The 14630-nt window shown below is 38.3% G+C and overlaps 1 protein-coding gene across 1 annotated transcript; it reads left to right on the top strand.

The window, feature by feature from the left end:
- The first annotated feature begins 722 nt into the window (after positions 1–722).
- LOC309704944 (ubiquitin-conjugating enzyme E2 Q2-like) lies at positions 723–13011 on the top strand. The gene is made up of 13 exons (XM_082530463.1): positions 723–1451; positions 1826–1930; positions 3834–3956; positions 4273–4326; positions 5496–5636; positions 5905–5989; positions 6520–6580; positions 6677–6767; positions 7163–7221; positions 7350–7398; positions 7550–7645; positions 9203–9269; positions 9790–13011. Exons 1-13 carry the CDS (start codon positions 1293–1295, stop codon positions 9819–9821), a joined length of 1122 nt encoding a protein of 373 aa, XP_082386589.1. The 5' UTR covers positions 723–1292; the 3' UTR covers positions 9822–13011.
- Positions 13012–14630: the final 1619 nt, after the last annotated feature.

Consider the following 14630-nt stretch of genomic DNA (forward strand, 5'->3'; position numbering starts at 1 on the left):
CACAGATATTTTGCTTAGGCTAAATGTGGCCAATTGCTTTACTTTAAATAAAGCAGCAAGTCAATATTATCAAAACATGGTATTACACTCTAATGACCATTTTAGTTCAGATTGACATGCTTGCTACTGAAAATTCAAATAAATAATTAGCTTTTGGAAGATATATTTAAAAAATGTTTTCGTTAAATTGTTTGGTTGCTCATATTCAAGGCTAGCCAGAACTCATCATATAATATTGACAAATGGATTCACCTCATAAATGATAACTTACTGCTTTATCAGACATCAATTACTAGCTGTTTAAAATAAATAAATAGATAAGCCTCATTTTATCTGTGCTGATATCATCCCCTGGCCAGGGGCATGTCTAAAGGGTGGCACAGGGTGGCACTGCTCCCCTATGAAACATAACAAGAACAACATGTGACCCCCTGTAAGACAACATTAATCATTATTGCACACCCACACTTGTACAACACTGTGTTTTTTGAGCAATTATGCTCAAAGCACTAGAAATAACTAAATTCTAAGTTCTGTGCATGGAATTTTACTCTGTATAAAATATGTAAAATTAGGAAATTAATTAGCTTTACTTGCAAAGAAATGAACATCAGAGTGAACGTTTTGTCCTCAAATAAATGCCTGACTAAATGACATTATTATCATGAACTTACCTTTATTTTCTCACACCGAAAATAAATTAAAGACGCACTGAATGCTGGGATTCTGCAGGAGCGGGGAGGTTGCGGAACGCCATCTTTAAACCCCACAAGAGGCCAGCTACAGTTGTGCACCGGGATGAAAAACACTACCCCTGTAGCGGGATATTAGGTCAGATCGTACAGAGTGTATAGTTGATTTCCGATTAAGTAAATAATAAAGAACACCACGATGGGACTGTAAGGAGACGGTCTCAGAACACCGCGAGAGCCTTAAAATGTTGTTATCATAGGCAGACAACAACAATAGACGGAAAGACAACAACGGACTAGCTCGCTAACTCGTTCGCTAGCAGCTTGCCAAGCACTGCGCTGTTTTCAGGCGTTGACTAAAGCTAGGAGCTAACTAGCTGCTTCATTAGCAAATACCTCCGTTTGTGGTGAAATTTGACCGGGGGGGACTTATAGCTGGCACTGCGTATCCAGCTAAATCCGCTGGGGCAGACCGCCATCTCTTTGCCACTTTTTATAGTCATTTTCTTTTACTACAGTTTACGCTGTTTCTTTAGCTAGCTGAACGCTAAGTCCCGACTTCTCCCCCTCCCCAGCGGCCCAGCCGGAGATGCGTGGAAGATGTCGGTGTCGGGGCTGAAGGCCGAACTGAAGTTTTTGGAGTCCATTTTTGATCCAAACCACGAACGATTCAGGATAATTGACTGGAAACCTGACGAACTGAGTTGCCAGTTTAATGTAACTGGGGAAAAGCTATTAATTATTCACTGTAATATAACGGTAAGTGGACGAGAATTCAGATGCCGGGGTTTTGCCTTGTTGGTAGCTAGCGAGCTAAAGTTAACTTGATAGTCAGGTAATAAGCTACCTTCACAACCGTACAGTCTGACGCTAAGCGGGACAGGTTTTACATAGTTGAAATAATCAGTGTCATTTCGCTATTTGTTGTGTGATATTTGTTGAGGCAGTTCACATTACGCAATGTTTTTAGGCAATCCCAGCATTTAGCTCACGATGCATCCAGAATGCTAATGTCGTCAACTCAAATTTTCGTATATAATTGTAAAATTCAATGCGTTAAAAATCCTGCAACGCGTGTAAATAAGTGTTAAACGCATTGGTATCATTGTGTTGTGTTTTTTTGTTGTTTCTAGGAATCTTATCCATCTACACCGCCAATTTGGTTTGTGGACTCTGATGACCCGAGCTTGGCTCAAGTTTTGGAGAGATTGGAAGATGTGAGAAAAGGCAGCACTCTGGTAGATATCCTTATATTCTTAGTGCACTTTGTGACATGGGACACTTTAGGAATAAAGCTGCTCATCACTTTAACAGCTTCAAAACCTTAACCAAATAATGATGTAAGCTGGCCTCACTTTAAAGGGCGAAACATATTTCCATATTTTTAAGCAGTTATCAACAATACAGATGGCTCCAACATGCATTTTAGATTAATCCAAGACACTATTAGCATAAGCAAACTCCAACTTCAGTGTCACTCCTTATTTTTCCCCTAGTCATTCAAACTGCACCTGCAGGCGTATAGAGGAGCATATTTTTAGGCTAGACCTACATGTCTAAAACCACTAGATAATGTTACAACAGCTGGATTCAGATTAGTACAATAAACAAAGAACGGATGGAGTGCATTTCTTTTAAAATATGAGATAAAATGTAATATCTTAAATATGAGCTTGTATGTAGTTTTTTGTTCATACTTCTAGGCTAGATATTGTAGTTTCATATTATTTGTTAACCTGGATGCTTCCCAAAAAGATTCAAAATGCTACAGCGAGAAGACTAACATGGGGCTCATATTTATTCCATATTAGTGTCTTTTAATTGCCTACCTGTTAAATTCATAATTTAATTCAAAATTCTTCAAAGTGGAGACTTTCTTGTTGTTCCTAATAGAATGGGAAGTATGGCTTCCAGCTATCGGGTTCCTCTCTTGTGGAAGCAGTTCTCTGTTTAGATTTAGGAAGCAGGCATACATTTTTAGGAGTAGGCTTAAAATTCTCTAGTCCTGATGAAGCTTATAGTGCGAACTGGATCAGGTAACCCTTAACCATCCCCTAGGTATGCTGCTATAAGCTCAAGCTGCTGGGGGTGTCCCATGATGCACTTGTTCATCACTTGCCTCTCTTCATTTCTTTTTTTAATTTCATTCGTTTACCTGTAGTATCACACTGTTGTGCGCCATGGATGTTTTTCTGTTTTTCTACTGGCTCCTTTAGTTTCTGCTTTGGTGTTTGTCTCCCTCCCTCCCTCCCTCCCTTTTTTTTTTAATTTTTTTTTTTTTAATTTAACCTTTTTTTTCTTCTTTTTTTTTAACTAGTGTTGTGTTTACAAAATGCACACCTTTTTGCATAGGCTTTCAAATCTGAAAGTCTTTCGTGCATCAGTGTGTGCGTGTACATAAGGAATTTGATAAGCATGTCAACGAGCAGGTTTGTTGTTTGTTCCAGTCATATTAGACCACCAGGACAACTTTAGAGGTCAAAATATCTGACAAGTAGTCAGATATTCAAGTAGGTTCTTATCCCTGGTATGAGGTGTACATTATGTACTTTTTTGGGGGGAGGGGGGTTAAAGCTCTTTTTTTCTACATGTGTTTGTAGCACAAAAATATGTTGTATTTAAGTGTTAGTGTTTAGACAGGAGGGCTTTTTTTTGGTTGGATTTATTTTTGTTTGATACTTAATTTGGTCTATATAAGGATTACAACATTGTGAAGCTGTGTGACACATGAGTGAGACAAACCTTTGTCTTTGTTGATAGATAAGATCTCTGTTACCTTTTTTTTTTTTTTTTTTTTTTTAAGCGCAGATGTTTTTGGTGGTACAGTTTCTCAGCTGCACTAAATTTACAACAGCATAATACACCTGTTTAAAGATTGTCATCCATCCTTTTGCCTAAATACAATGCTAGTCTTCCCACATTTGTTTGCAGCACTGCTAATGTTCTATGTTTAATTCTTAGCTTTAAAAGTTATATGTGGGTCATTTGTCCAAAACTGATTCCTATACTCATAGTGTGTGCAACTTTTTTTTTTCCAGAAACATGTGAAAGTCAATGTTTCTGCTATATGACCTTGCTCTGTATTCTTATTTGCAAACTTGTATAGTTGCTCCAATTCTTTATTTTGTTTTTCCTTTCAAGCTTTTACAGCAGTTGAAGAAACTAATTTGTGACCTATGTCGACTGTATAATCTTCCCCAACATCCTGATGTGGAGATGCTGGACCAGCCCTTGCCTGCAGGCCCAGTGGGACAAGACAGAAAGGCAAGTCTACCCACTTGATGTTGTCAAATCCAGCCTAATGGACAATAGCTTCTCAGATTACTTCTAATGAATATGCCTTGCTAAAATACCTTAATGTAGATTGGGATGTTTTATATTGCACTCAAAAACCACTTATAGTTAGTTATGAAATGACCCTCTACATTATAAACACCCTTGGTGATTCATGTGAGGCTCTTCTTCAAGTCAGTGAATTGGCACTTCCCATGTTTAGTAAAATGTGTTCTCCTGTTTTTTAAAATATTATTTTGCAAACTAATTAACTCCTTATGGTCTGTGTTGTTTTTTGTGTGTGTAGCATGGAACAGAGGAGGTCACATCTGAAGAAGAAGATGAGGAGGAAATGGGAGAAGTAAGTCATCCTCTTCAGTCTAAAAAACCTGACGCATTACTCTGGAGCCTGTACTTTGAAACAAATTCAACATACCCCGAATCTCTGTTCCTTATCTGCCTTTACATTCCTCATAGTTATCGACATGAAAGGGTCTGCTGATTTTTTTCTTTTTCTTTCCCAAAGTAAGAAAAAACTATAAGATTAAAAATATCTGAACAGGTTAAACGCATGGGTGCTAAAGGCAACACAACTTCTGCAGCCAAATCAGGGCTGTGCGTGAGTCTGAGTGATATATGCTGTATAAAGTGTAATATATGCTGTATGAATGTTTGAATTTTAAGCTCCTTTGGTCAGTAAGAGTAGAAAAGAGCTAACATATTAGTAAATATAAAAAAAGGAAAGTCAGCAAAAATACAGTTAGTTAGTTAGTTAACAGATTTATCAGTAGTACAGCTCTATCATTAAGTAATGAGAGAAACCAATAGATCAGATTTTTTTAAGGTCTTATTTGTTTAAAAAAATTAGCTGGAACCTCAGTGGTGTTTAATGGTCTGAAAGCAACTTTCTGGGATAAATGTGAAAACAGAATTCAAAAGTCTTCTTGCAAACATTAAGTTGCAAATATATGACCTGTTTTCAGACCGTATGTTTAAGTTTATAGAACAAGATTTTAAAATTGCTTCAAGGAGAAGGGGTGGGGTATGATACAGTTAGTTGCTTCTAATAAGTCATATTTCATACTAATGTTGATCAACAAAAAGACAGAATTTAGATGTTATAAAATACTTTTAATCGTCTTGGTATCTGTGCACGGAGGTCTCTTCCAAGAATGCGGTAATGCTGTTGCTACCCAGGGTCAAATTTAAAGTGAAACCCAGTAAGCCCAAGTCATGCTTTGTGAATTGACTTTTTTTGTCTTTGTTTATATTTTTTCCCCTCGACTCCTTAATTTGTATGGATTTTATGTGGAGTACTTTTGGCCTTTGTTTATGTATTATAATTTGAAAAATGTTTGATGAAAATATCCACAAGTTATGCATGTATGACTATCATCATAAAATCAAACACTAATAACTTTTCTCATCTTATCACACTGCAAATGTCTTAACCGTGGGCTTTTTGTTTTGTTGTATATGTGTATGCTGTTGTTATTTAAAATGTTTGAAATATTAAGTATGATCCAACAGGACATCGAGGATTTGGACCACTATGAAATGAAAGAGGAGGAGCCCGTAGATGGGAAGAAATCTGAGGATGATGGGATTGAGAAGGAGAATTTGGCAATCTTGGAGAAGATCCGAAAGAACCAGCGCCAGGACCATTTGAATGTAAGTTTCAGGAAAAAAGGCCGGTTAATATTTATCACACCTTGCTTCTAATTCATTAATCTATGCAGCATTTCGGTATACCCCGTTTGTCATTAGTGATTGCATTAGTGAATAACAAAAGATGCCCTCAATGTGGGGTACTGATATAAATATTGATGTCTGATATGATAAAGCTTTGTCTCTGACACTGGCAGAGCTTAAGTAAAAATGGCAGCTTTACCCCTAGGACTGCATTCTTTGTCTTTTATAGTTGTTTTATATTTTCCAGGGAGCTGTGTCTGGCTCAGTGCAAGCCTCTGACCGTTTGATGAAGGAACTAAGAGAGATCTACAGGTCTCAGAGTTATAAGACAGGTATAAACAGTACACAATGATTTGTTTAACCTTTGAGCAACAAAATAATCACACATAAATGTATCATGGGTCCTGTCTTTGTTTGTAATGGAGGAATATTTTTGAACGTTAGGCATTGCAATAGAGAGCCGTGGCATTTACATGGTCAGAGGAAAGTATTTGGGAAGATGTTTAGTGTGCTCAATTCCTTACTCTCACCATTGTGAGGTACCTTACTCTTTCTGTCTTGTCCTAATGAGGTCAGGACATGAACACTCATGTGGGTGTGGTGATTGTACTGTAGGCATCTACACCCTTTACTGTTTACTGACAATCTTTCTATAGCAACACACCATAGAATAAGAATATTGGCTGACAGCATGTGACGGTGGGTCATATTAAACAAAATGCATTTTATACTTTGCCTCTGTGTCTTACGCACCACTCTCAAGAGAGCTGATCAAAAGGACAGGGGTTTATTAGGGAGTCTGCTACTAGGCCTTGCAATTGCAGATATCTGAAGGTTCAATTTTAAACAATTTCTTTTGCAGGCATCTATTCAGTTGAACTTGTTAATGACAGCCTATACGAATGGCACGTCAAACTGAGGACGTAAGTAACTTTAGGATATTGAGTCATGAATTAAAATAATAAAAATAAATTATATACATGTGCAAAAAGGCAAACTGTGATTTTTATGACCTACAGGGTGGATCCAGATAGCCCTTTACACAGTGACTTACAAGTGCTAAAGGAAAAGGAGGGAATGGACTACATTTTACTAAACTTCTCATATAAAGTAAGTAAACCTGATGTTTTGCTAACAAATAATGAATTGGATTTATACAGCGCTTTTCAAGGCACCCAAAGCGCTTTACAATACCACTATTCATTCACTCTCACATTCATACACTGGTGGAGGCAGCTACAGTTGTAGCCACAGCTGCCCTGGGGCAGACTGACAGAAGCGAGGCTGCCATATCGCGCCATCGGCTCCTCTGGCCAACACCAGTAGGCAGTAGGGTAAAGTGTCTTGCCCAGGGACACAACGACCAGGACAGAGATCGAACCGGCGACCTTCCGGTTACAGATGCGATTCCCAACCCCCTGAGCCACGGTCGCCCCTGATCAAAGTAAAATGCAATGTAGGAATCTTTTGAAGTAAATGAACCTTTTTTCTGGTTACTTCTGCAGGATAATTTCCCTTTTGATCCACCGTTTGTCCGGGTAGTTTCTCCTGTGCTTTCTGGAGGGTAAGTTAATTTTCTTGGTACACTTCTATAATTTCTTCCCTTTTAAGTTGCCATTATCAAGCAGAGACTGCATTAGTGTAAGATTTAAAAAGTGATTCTGCCTTATTGTTTCCTTTCCCGTGCTTTAGTTATGTTCTTGGCGGAGGTGCCCTGTGCATGGAACTTCTTACTAAACAGGTATTTTTATAATGGTTTCATAAAACGCAGACGGCAAATTTAGGTATTGCCTTGGTTTGTTTTTCAATGTTTTTTTTTTTTTTCCTTCTACTCTTTGAATATATATATTTTTTAAACCTGCTGTTATTGACATTTGGTTTTCTGATTGCAGGGTTGGAGCAGTGCCTATTCCATTGAGTCTGTTATCATGCAGATCAATGCCACTTTAGTTAAAGGAAAAGCCAGAGTGCAGTTTGGAGCCAATAAAGTAAGTGAGGAAGCTTCATTTCAGCTCTGATATAATGGTGGATTCACATAGTGAATTATGTGAACCAAAGTGACAGGGGCTTTCACACAGTTACATGGTTCTAAGTGATGGCCAGTCATACTGTGCAACAGCCTCTTGTTTTGGTAGTGAATGTTGGATTTGTTTATTAATTCCTATCAAATTGGACTGAGTAGGGATGCACAGTACAGGCTGTCTCAGATAGGAAGCAAAACAGCTTTTCATCTTTCTCGGCATGACATTGCAATAGTTTTCAGTTATTGCAATTTATTCTTTCCTAATGACAACAGATCTGATAATGAGTGTAGTTCATCTGTGTTTTTCCAGTACACCACTTTTAAGGCTATTTGTGTAAAACATGTTGCAGGTTTGCTTGTATAGTCTACATATAGAGTCTTAAAATGAAGCCAGTCTTCATGTTTGATGTTAGATTAGTCTATTATAAGTTGGATAGTTAAAAAAAAGATACCAAAAAGAAAGTAAAATTGAGTCAGACAGGGGACCACACCAGCCCATTTGTGAAAATATATACAATTGATGACTTAAGCCCCTTTTTCCATTAGTACCTACTCGGATCAACTCCCCACGGATTGCCACGACTCAACTCGGATCGTCGGGTTTTCCACTATAATCCAGTACTACCTAACTTGTGTGGTTGTCGTCATAGCAGCTTGTCCGAGCGTCCTGTGATCTAATTAATATGTGACACAAACGCTACAAAAAAGGTGGATGTTGAGGCAAGTTGTTTTTTGTAGCCATATCCCTCGTTGCTGGGTTTCGAAAATGGCGGTTTTCATTTTTACGTGAATGAGACGCTCTTATGACTCATCGAATGCGCTACTGACCAGCCAGTCGGTGGCACGCAGTCTGAAGACGCCACATTTTGGTACCTGCTTGTATCACTTGAAACCCGAGCGATCTGAGCAGGTACTAAAAATGTATCTGGTACCAGGTACTGTGACCTAATTGAAAACTGTGGCAAACCATGCTGAGTCAATCAGAGTAGGTATTAATGTAAATAGGACTTCAGTGAGTCTGAGAATAAAGGGACACATCATCTTACTGTTGCTACAGGTTTTGCACTGTATAAAGGTTTTATTGCACATTTTATTCCCTGTAAATTTTCAATTTGTCCAAAAATGGACAAATTAATGGAAGTGGAACAGTTTGGATTTTGTATTTGTAGTTTAAAATATCTCTGTTATCATAATCAGAATACTTTATTAATCCCTAAGGAAATTATGTATTAACCCAGAATTCTTAACACTTTAGTACTGAAGGTAAAGTGTGGTGCACTACAGGTGCAGTCTAGCTTGAATGGTGATGGTGTTTGTGAATGCAGTCTGGTATGAAGGACAAAAAAGTGTCTTCATTATCATCTACCTTGCACACTGTTTTGGTCTTGATGTTAGAGCTTGCTAGATAATAATCTCCTTTTCGTGTAGGAAACAGCTGTCGTTGCTATTTGCTTATTCTCCAATGTTATCCTAAACTCAGTGCTTATGGTAAAGTTGGCTTCATTTTCATCTTTTAATGCAGAATCAGTACAATCTTGCCAGAGCACAGCAGTCCTACAAATCCCTGGTTCAGATCCATGAAAAGAACGGTGAGTGTTTTCTGTCTCCAGTTTCATACAGAATACATTGCAGACCTTGTTTACTGAAACCAAAACCCTCTCAGCCATTAAAGCCGAGGGATATTGGATCATTAACTGTGGTGTATATATACCTAACATGGACTACATTTGAATGTAGTCTGCTTCTGATTCATGTCACTCTGCTACAATAAAACCTGTCTGATTAAATAAAATAAAGAATTTAGGAACTGAACATCTTTAGTGTATATATGATTAATGGCAATGAATGCAATTGAAAAGGACTGCTGGGGGAAAAAAACAAACATACAAAGCCAGATCCTAATGTGCACTATATGTCCTTAGTCTAACAACTGAAAAAAAATTTGCATGGTGGTTTTGGTTCTTGCACTAGTCACCACACATGTTGCTAAATTCAGATGCAAGCCAGTGACGTAGAAAGTAATGTGGTCAATCATTTTGACATTCGCTATTATTGACTTTGTTTTTCTTTACCCTGTAGTCATCGTCTTCCTTTATCTTCCTTTCCTAGGCTGGTACACACCCCCTAAGGAGGACGGCTAATACAGACTGTTGCCTTTCCTGAACTGGGACCATATGTCTTAGATTTTTCTTTTCCTTTTCCTTGCGACCAATATTGTTTTTATCCTGCAAACTATTTTTGTTATCTACATGACACTTGGAACTCTATACCAAATTTCCCATTAATTGACAACCCAAAAACTAGCACACAAACACAAAGACATCCCACCTCTACATGAAATTTACATCCAATTTCATTAGCTATTGAAAAAAGTGTCCTCTCCTCAGATATTACTTCCCTTTATACTTCTGTTGTCTGATGCAATCAGATTATTTTTTTCCATTCAACATTTGTCCCATACTCCATTAAATCGGTAGACTCAATATTATGTGCTTTCTCACCCTTTGGTTTTGGCATTGAGCATGCCAACGTTACTTGCTGGCTGTGGATTGAAAGGTGCGGCATGGCTTTATCCTCCAGCAGTGGCAGTCTGATGTTCCAGTTGCCAGACAAGGCCTTTCTGGTCACAAACTGGATCTGAGAATGGCTTGTGACATTCCCTAATATGATGCACTGGTAGCTGGGAAGGACATTTAAATGCTAGTGTTTGGAAGGACCCCCACCTTTTCTCTCCTTGGATGGCCTCTGTAATATTGTGCTCATATATTATCTTTCATGCCAAGACCCCTCCTCTGGAATAACATGATTCTGGGGATAGTTTGCTTTCAAACCTCTGTCTTTTAAAGCTTGAAACCTTGAGTTGAGGAAGAAGATGATGAGACTTTTCCAGTCTGAGTGGCACAGCCCATAATGACGAACAGCATCCTCCTGGGCTTGGAGATCACTGTTATCATCCCAAGCAGCCACTGGACCACCTCCTGCAGGAGAGATGTGGTGCCTGAGTGGTAACATAGAAAATCTCATCAGGCAACGCAGGGGCATGTTCGGATTGGATTACACTGTAATGTAGTTGATTTTAACTCCACATGTAAACATGTACATTTGTATTTCTGCAAAAGGATTTAATTGTTTATAATGTAACCTTGTCGGGGTCTTTGGCTGGGCAGAGACTGTATTACAATATACTCTTGACTATTAACTGCAGGGGCACTGCAACTTCTCAAGACCCATTTAGAGTAAGAAAGTTGCTTCATTGACACTCTTGCAGAAGGAAACAAAAGTTCACCATGTTCTTATGTAAGCTTATGACTACTGCAGTTTTTGTTGTTTTTATAAATATATATATATATATCCTTATTTTATTGACAGCAGTGACAGTAATCATTCCCCTTATTTGATGGCACCTCTAACTACAATGACCCTAACAATATTGGCATAGATGCAGCTGTTCCTGGCATGCCAAAGGTTTGGCTATTCATATCTAATCACTTAAACCAGACGAACCTCAGTAAGGCTATGCAGTGAAGACAGTCTTGTGGAGTTTTGTTGAGCTGAAAATTAGTCTTAAGACCTTAACAGTATAGTTACCTGCTTAGTTATTGTAACTGGTCTGCATCCTGACAACTTTTCCAATTTTGCAGTCTAGGAAAAAAGTGACCTTTTACCTGCTGACTTTTCCTTGACCTCATGGCTGTTTTAAAGTTCAGTCAGAGCTACAAATTCACAGCAATAGTCTTGACCATATACCTTTCCATTTACCTTTCCTTACCATTCTAGCTTCACACTTGGCAAGATCAACTCGAGGCTGTTCCATTTCCAGAATATTTGGTCAGGTTTGATAAATATTTGTTCAGATTTGCCACAGGAAAGACCTATCTCTTCCCATTACCACCTCTCTGGTTACTATTCATGACCACTCTCAGCGCTGCTGTACCCCTCAGCATGCTGAGGCTTTGATGTAATGTGAATAATATGCAGAAACTGTGGAGCATTCCAATTAATGCAGTTACACGTTTGTTGTGGGTGTTCTGTTGTGTGGTTACTTGCATTGTTTTCAGTATGTTGTCCTGATGACCAGCGTAGAAAGCTTAGTTATGCTATTTCATACAGGCATTCCTCATATTTGAGTTTATTTAGAATTTCCTCAGTGATACTGACCTCAGTCTCAACAGTGTGAGATGGGTACAAAGCATAGAGCTTGTTCGTGTTCAGCACGTCTGGCATGTATTGAGGCTTGCAGGATATGGTGAGAATCACCCTCTTGTGGTGTTCTCACCACAACAATCTCAACATGACTATGGATTATTGGCATGGTTGTTAACTGTTATGATGTGCATTGGTATTCACTTCACTCCGGTAATATTTTTGAGCCCACCCCTGCATTATCTGGAGAAGCAAACTCAGGAATACATACTGCACACTCGATTTTCCAAGCTCTTGCTTCAGAATATCGTCATGAAAAAGGAAAAAAAATTGAATTTGGCAACCTTTTTTTGGGCTGTTTTAAAACTACGCCTCCTTTTTACCTGTAGGTTTTATTGTCAAATTGCAGATAGGATTCTGAGGTTCATATTTACTTGGCAAGTGTTTGGAATGATTTAACAAAATGGAGAAGAGATGTTTTTTGATTATAAAGCACTTGATCAGGAGTTAAGGAAACATCTACCCTGTGTCTTTGATATTGCTGTATTTTGCATGTCCATTTATCAGTGGATCGTTTCCCCTAAGCAACCAAAGACAAGTGGTTGGCTGTTTGTTTTTTGTTTTTTTTAATAGATGTATCCAGTTTTTCAACACATGCATACTTGTGCTTTCCTACTACATCAGTGCACAGAATTGTTTCTCCCTGTGTGCTGTTTAATTAACCAGGTCAGCTACAGTATGAGACTCATGGACTTACAAGACATCCTACCTGGTTGGATTACTTTTTCAAAGATGCCAGGGTTCCCAACAAAAGCCGCAGTTCAGATTCGTGTGCCATCAGATCAATTATAATCCTGCATCTTTAACTTGACCTTTTGGGGTAATGGTGTACTCAAGTCTGTTGTGCTCCAAATAAGAGCTTTTATTACACCAACATATGTCTGACTAACAAAACCTTGGCTTGACGAGTAACGTATCGGAGGACTGAACTAGCCTGAAACTGGGTTCTTCACCTTGCTTCATTAACTGCGGTGGCCGGGTTATAAAGTTATGCACTGTCGGCATGCTTTGTTTTCGTTTAATTTCTTTTCTTTTTCTTTTTTCTTTTTTTCCATTGCAAGGGTGATTTTGACCATGTAAAGTAATTTGTAAACTTGCATCAAGTTTATGAATAAAGAATTTTATGAATTTTTTATTTCTTTATTTATACAAGTTGATTAGAAGTATGGAAGTAAGATGATCTCTACTTATTCATCTTGGGGTTGAATTGGAGATGTAGGCTATTTCAGCTGCCAGGGCAAAAGGTAGAATATACACTGGAAAACCTGGTGTTGGAGTACAATATGTTACTCTAGCCTAAACGGTAATTAACAGATTTTGAAACTAAAGTGTAAAACTTTTTTGGCTGCACACATGCATAATTACTGTACTGTACTTTTGCAGGTGCTGATGTCCATGCAGTTTAATTTTATTAGCGTTTGAGTGCATGTCTTACATTTTCCAGTAGATGGTGGTGTTTGCTTAATTATTCAGGTGTCAGCTTTTGCTTAGCCTTCCTCACCTAGTATCTTGACAAGACCAAAAGAAATGTGGCAGTGACTTCAGTAACTGTCCATCTGCTTCTCTTTAAACATGATTTTAAGGTTTTGGTTTTTTAACTTATATCTAAGAATCTATGCCTTTTTTAGTATAATAAATAATAGGACCTGCTCAGATGGGTATCTGAACTAGCACGGTGCACCAACAATTATGATGAAATGTTCAGATTACATTGCTGTATGTCTGAAGTAATTTAAACTTGACCAGTGTAGTCAGATGACAGTATGGTTGCATCAGTGTCACATACCCATAGATGCATCTAGTGTGAAGGCAACAGTAACAGCTTAAGGGAAGTGGATGCATGGGATCAAATTGGAGACTTTCTCTTCTTCGATAGTCTTGCAGGGAGTAGAGGAAGTTCCAATTTTTGATTTAGTTTCTTTGGATGGCAATAATTTATTGCAACTTCCCAAAGGGAAACTACTTGAACAGGTGGTGTTCTGGGTAAATGAGATAAACAGATTTGATCCTCTTTAGTGTTTCAACTAATGGTTTAATAGTAGAATTAGTTAAATGGTTAGTTGGCCTTCCAGGTTCTGTTTGTGCTAGAAAACACCACTAGGTGGTAATGGAGCACCCTTATAACTTGAGGCTATTTTTTTTTTCTTTCAAAGTTGTGATATTCAACATTGGCTTGTAACATTGGTCCGCAGTTAGTGCTCCATTATAAAACTCATTCCTGTTCTTACCGTCTCTGTAGCTCATTTCCTCCAAGGTTGAATGAATGAATAATGAGGTCATTTCTTTCAGTGAAAGGTTTGCTATTGATGGAATTCAGTCTCATATGGACATGGACAGTTCATAATCTACCATCAGTTTTTTTTCTCTCCCCCATCTAATGGATGTCACATTTGTGATAAATAGCAGAATTAATCCCAAACAGGTCTCATAACGAGCAGGAGACCCATCACTGATAACAGATGACCTATTGATTGTCATCCTGTTGCAACCTGGATAGTTATGGGTTTTATAAACCACTTAAGCCAAGAACCACAAAATTAGGAACTGGTACCACATCGCTAATTTAAACTTGGATGCCAGCATAATGAGAAGTGGAAACAAGCAGTTTGTCAACAAAAGGCTAATGGCCGGTTGTTACAGCAGTTTTTATTTTTGTTTACTGGTAGGTCTGGATGGCTGCCCTGTGAGCTGGAGAAGAGAAGGGCTCATTATCCGTGTCCAACCTGCTGCTTACCTTGGATCCAGCT

This window comes from Aulonocara stuartgranti (assembly GCF_965226115.1).
Source record: "Aulonocara stuartgranti genome assembly, chromosome: 1".
NCBI lineage: Eukaryota > Metazoa > Chordata > Actinopteri > Cichliformes > Cichlidae > Aulonocara > Aulonocara stuartgranti.

Excerpts from the sequence above, each read along its gene's own strand:
- LOC309704944 (XM_082530463.1), top strand. The coding sequence starts at position 1,293 with ATGTCGGTGTCGGGGCTGAAGGCCGAACTGAAGTTTTTGGAGTCCATT. Across the intron at positions 1,452-1,825 it reads TTATTCACTGTAATATAACG|GAATCTTATCCATCTACACC; the intron begins GTAAGTGGACGA and ends TGTTGTTTCTAG. Across the intron at positions 1,931-3,833 it reads TGAGAAAAGGCAGCACTCTG|CTTTTACAGCAGTTGAAGAA; the intron begins GTAGATATCCTT and ends TTTCCTTTCAAG.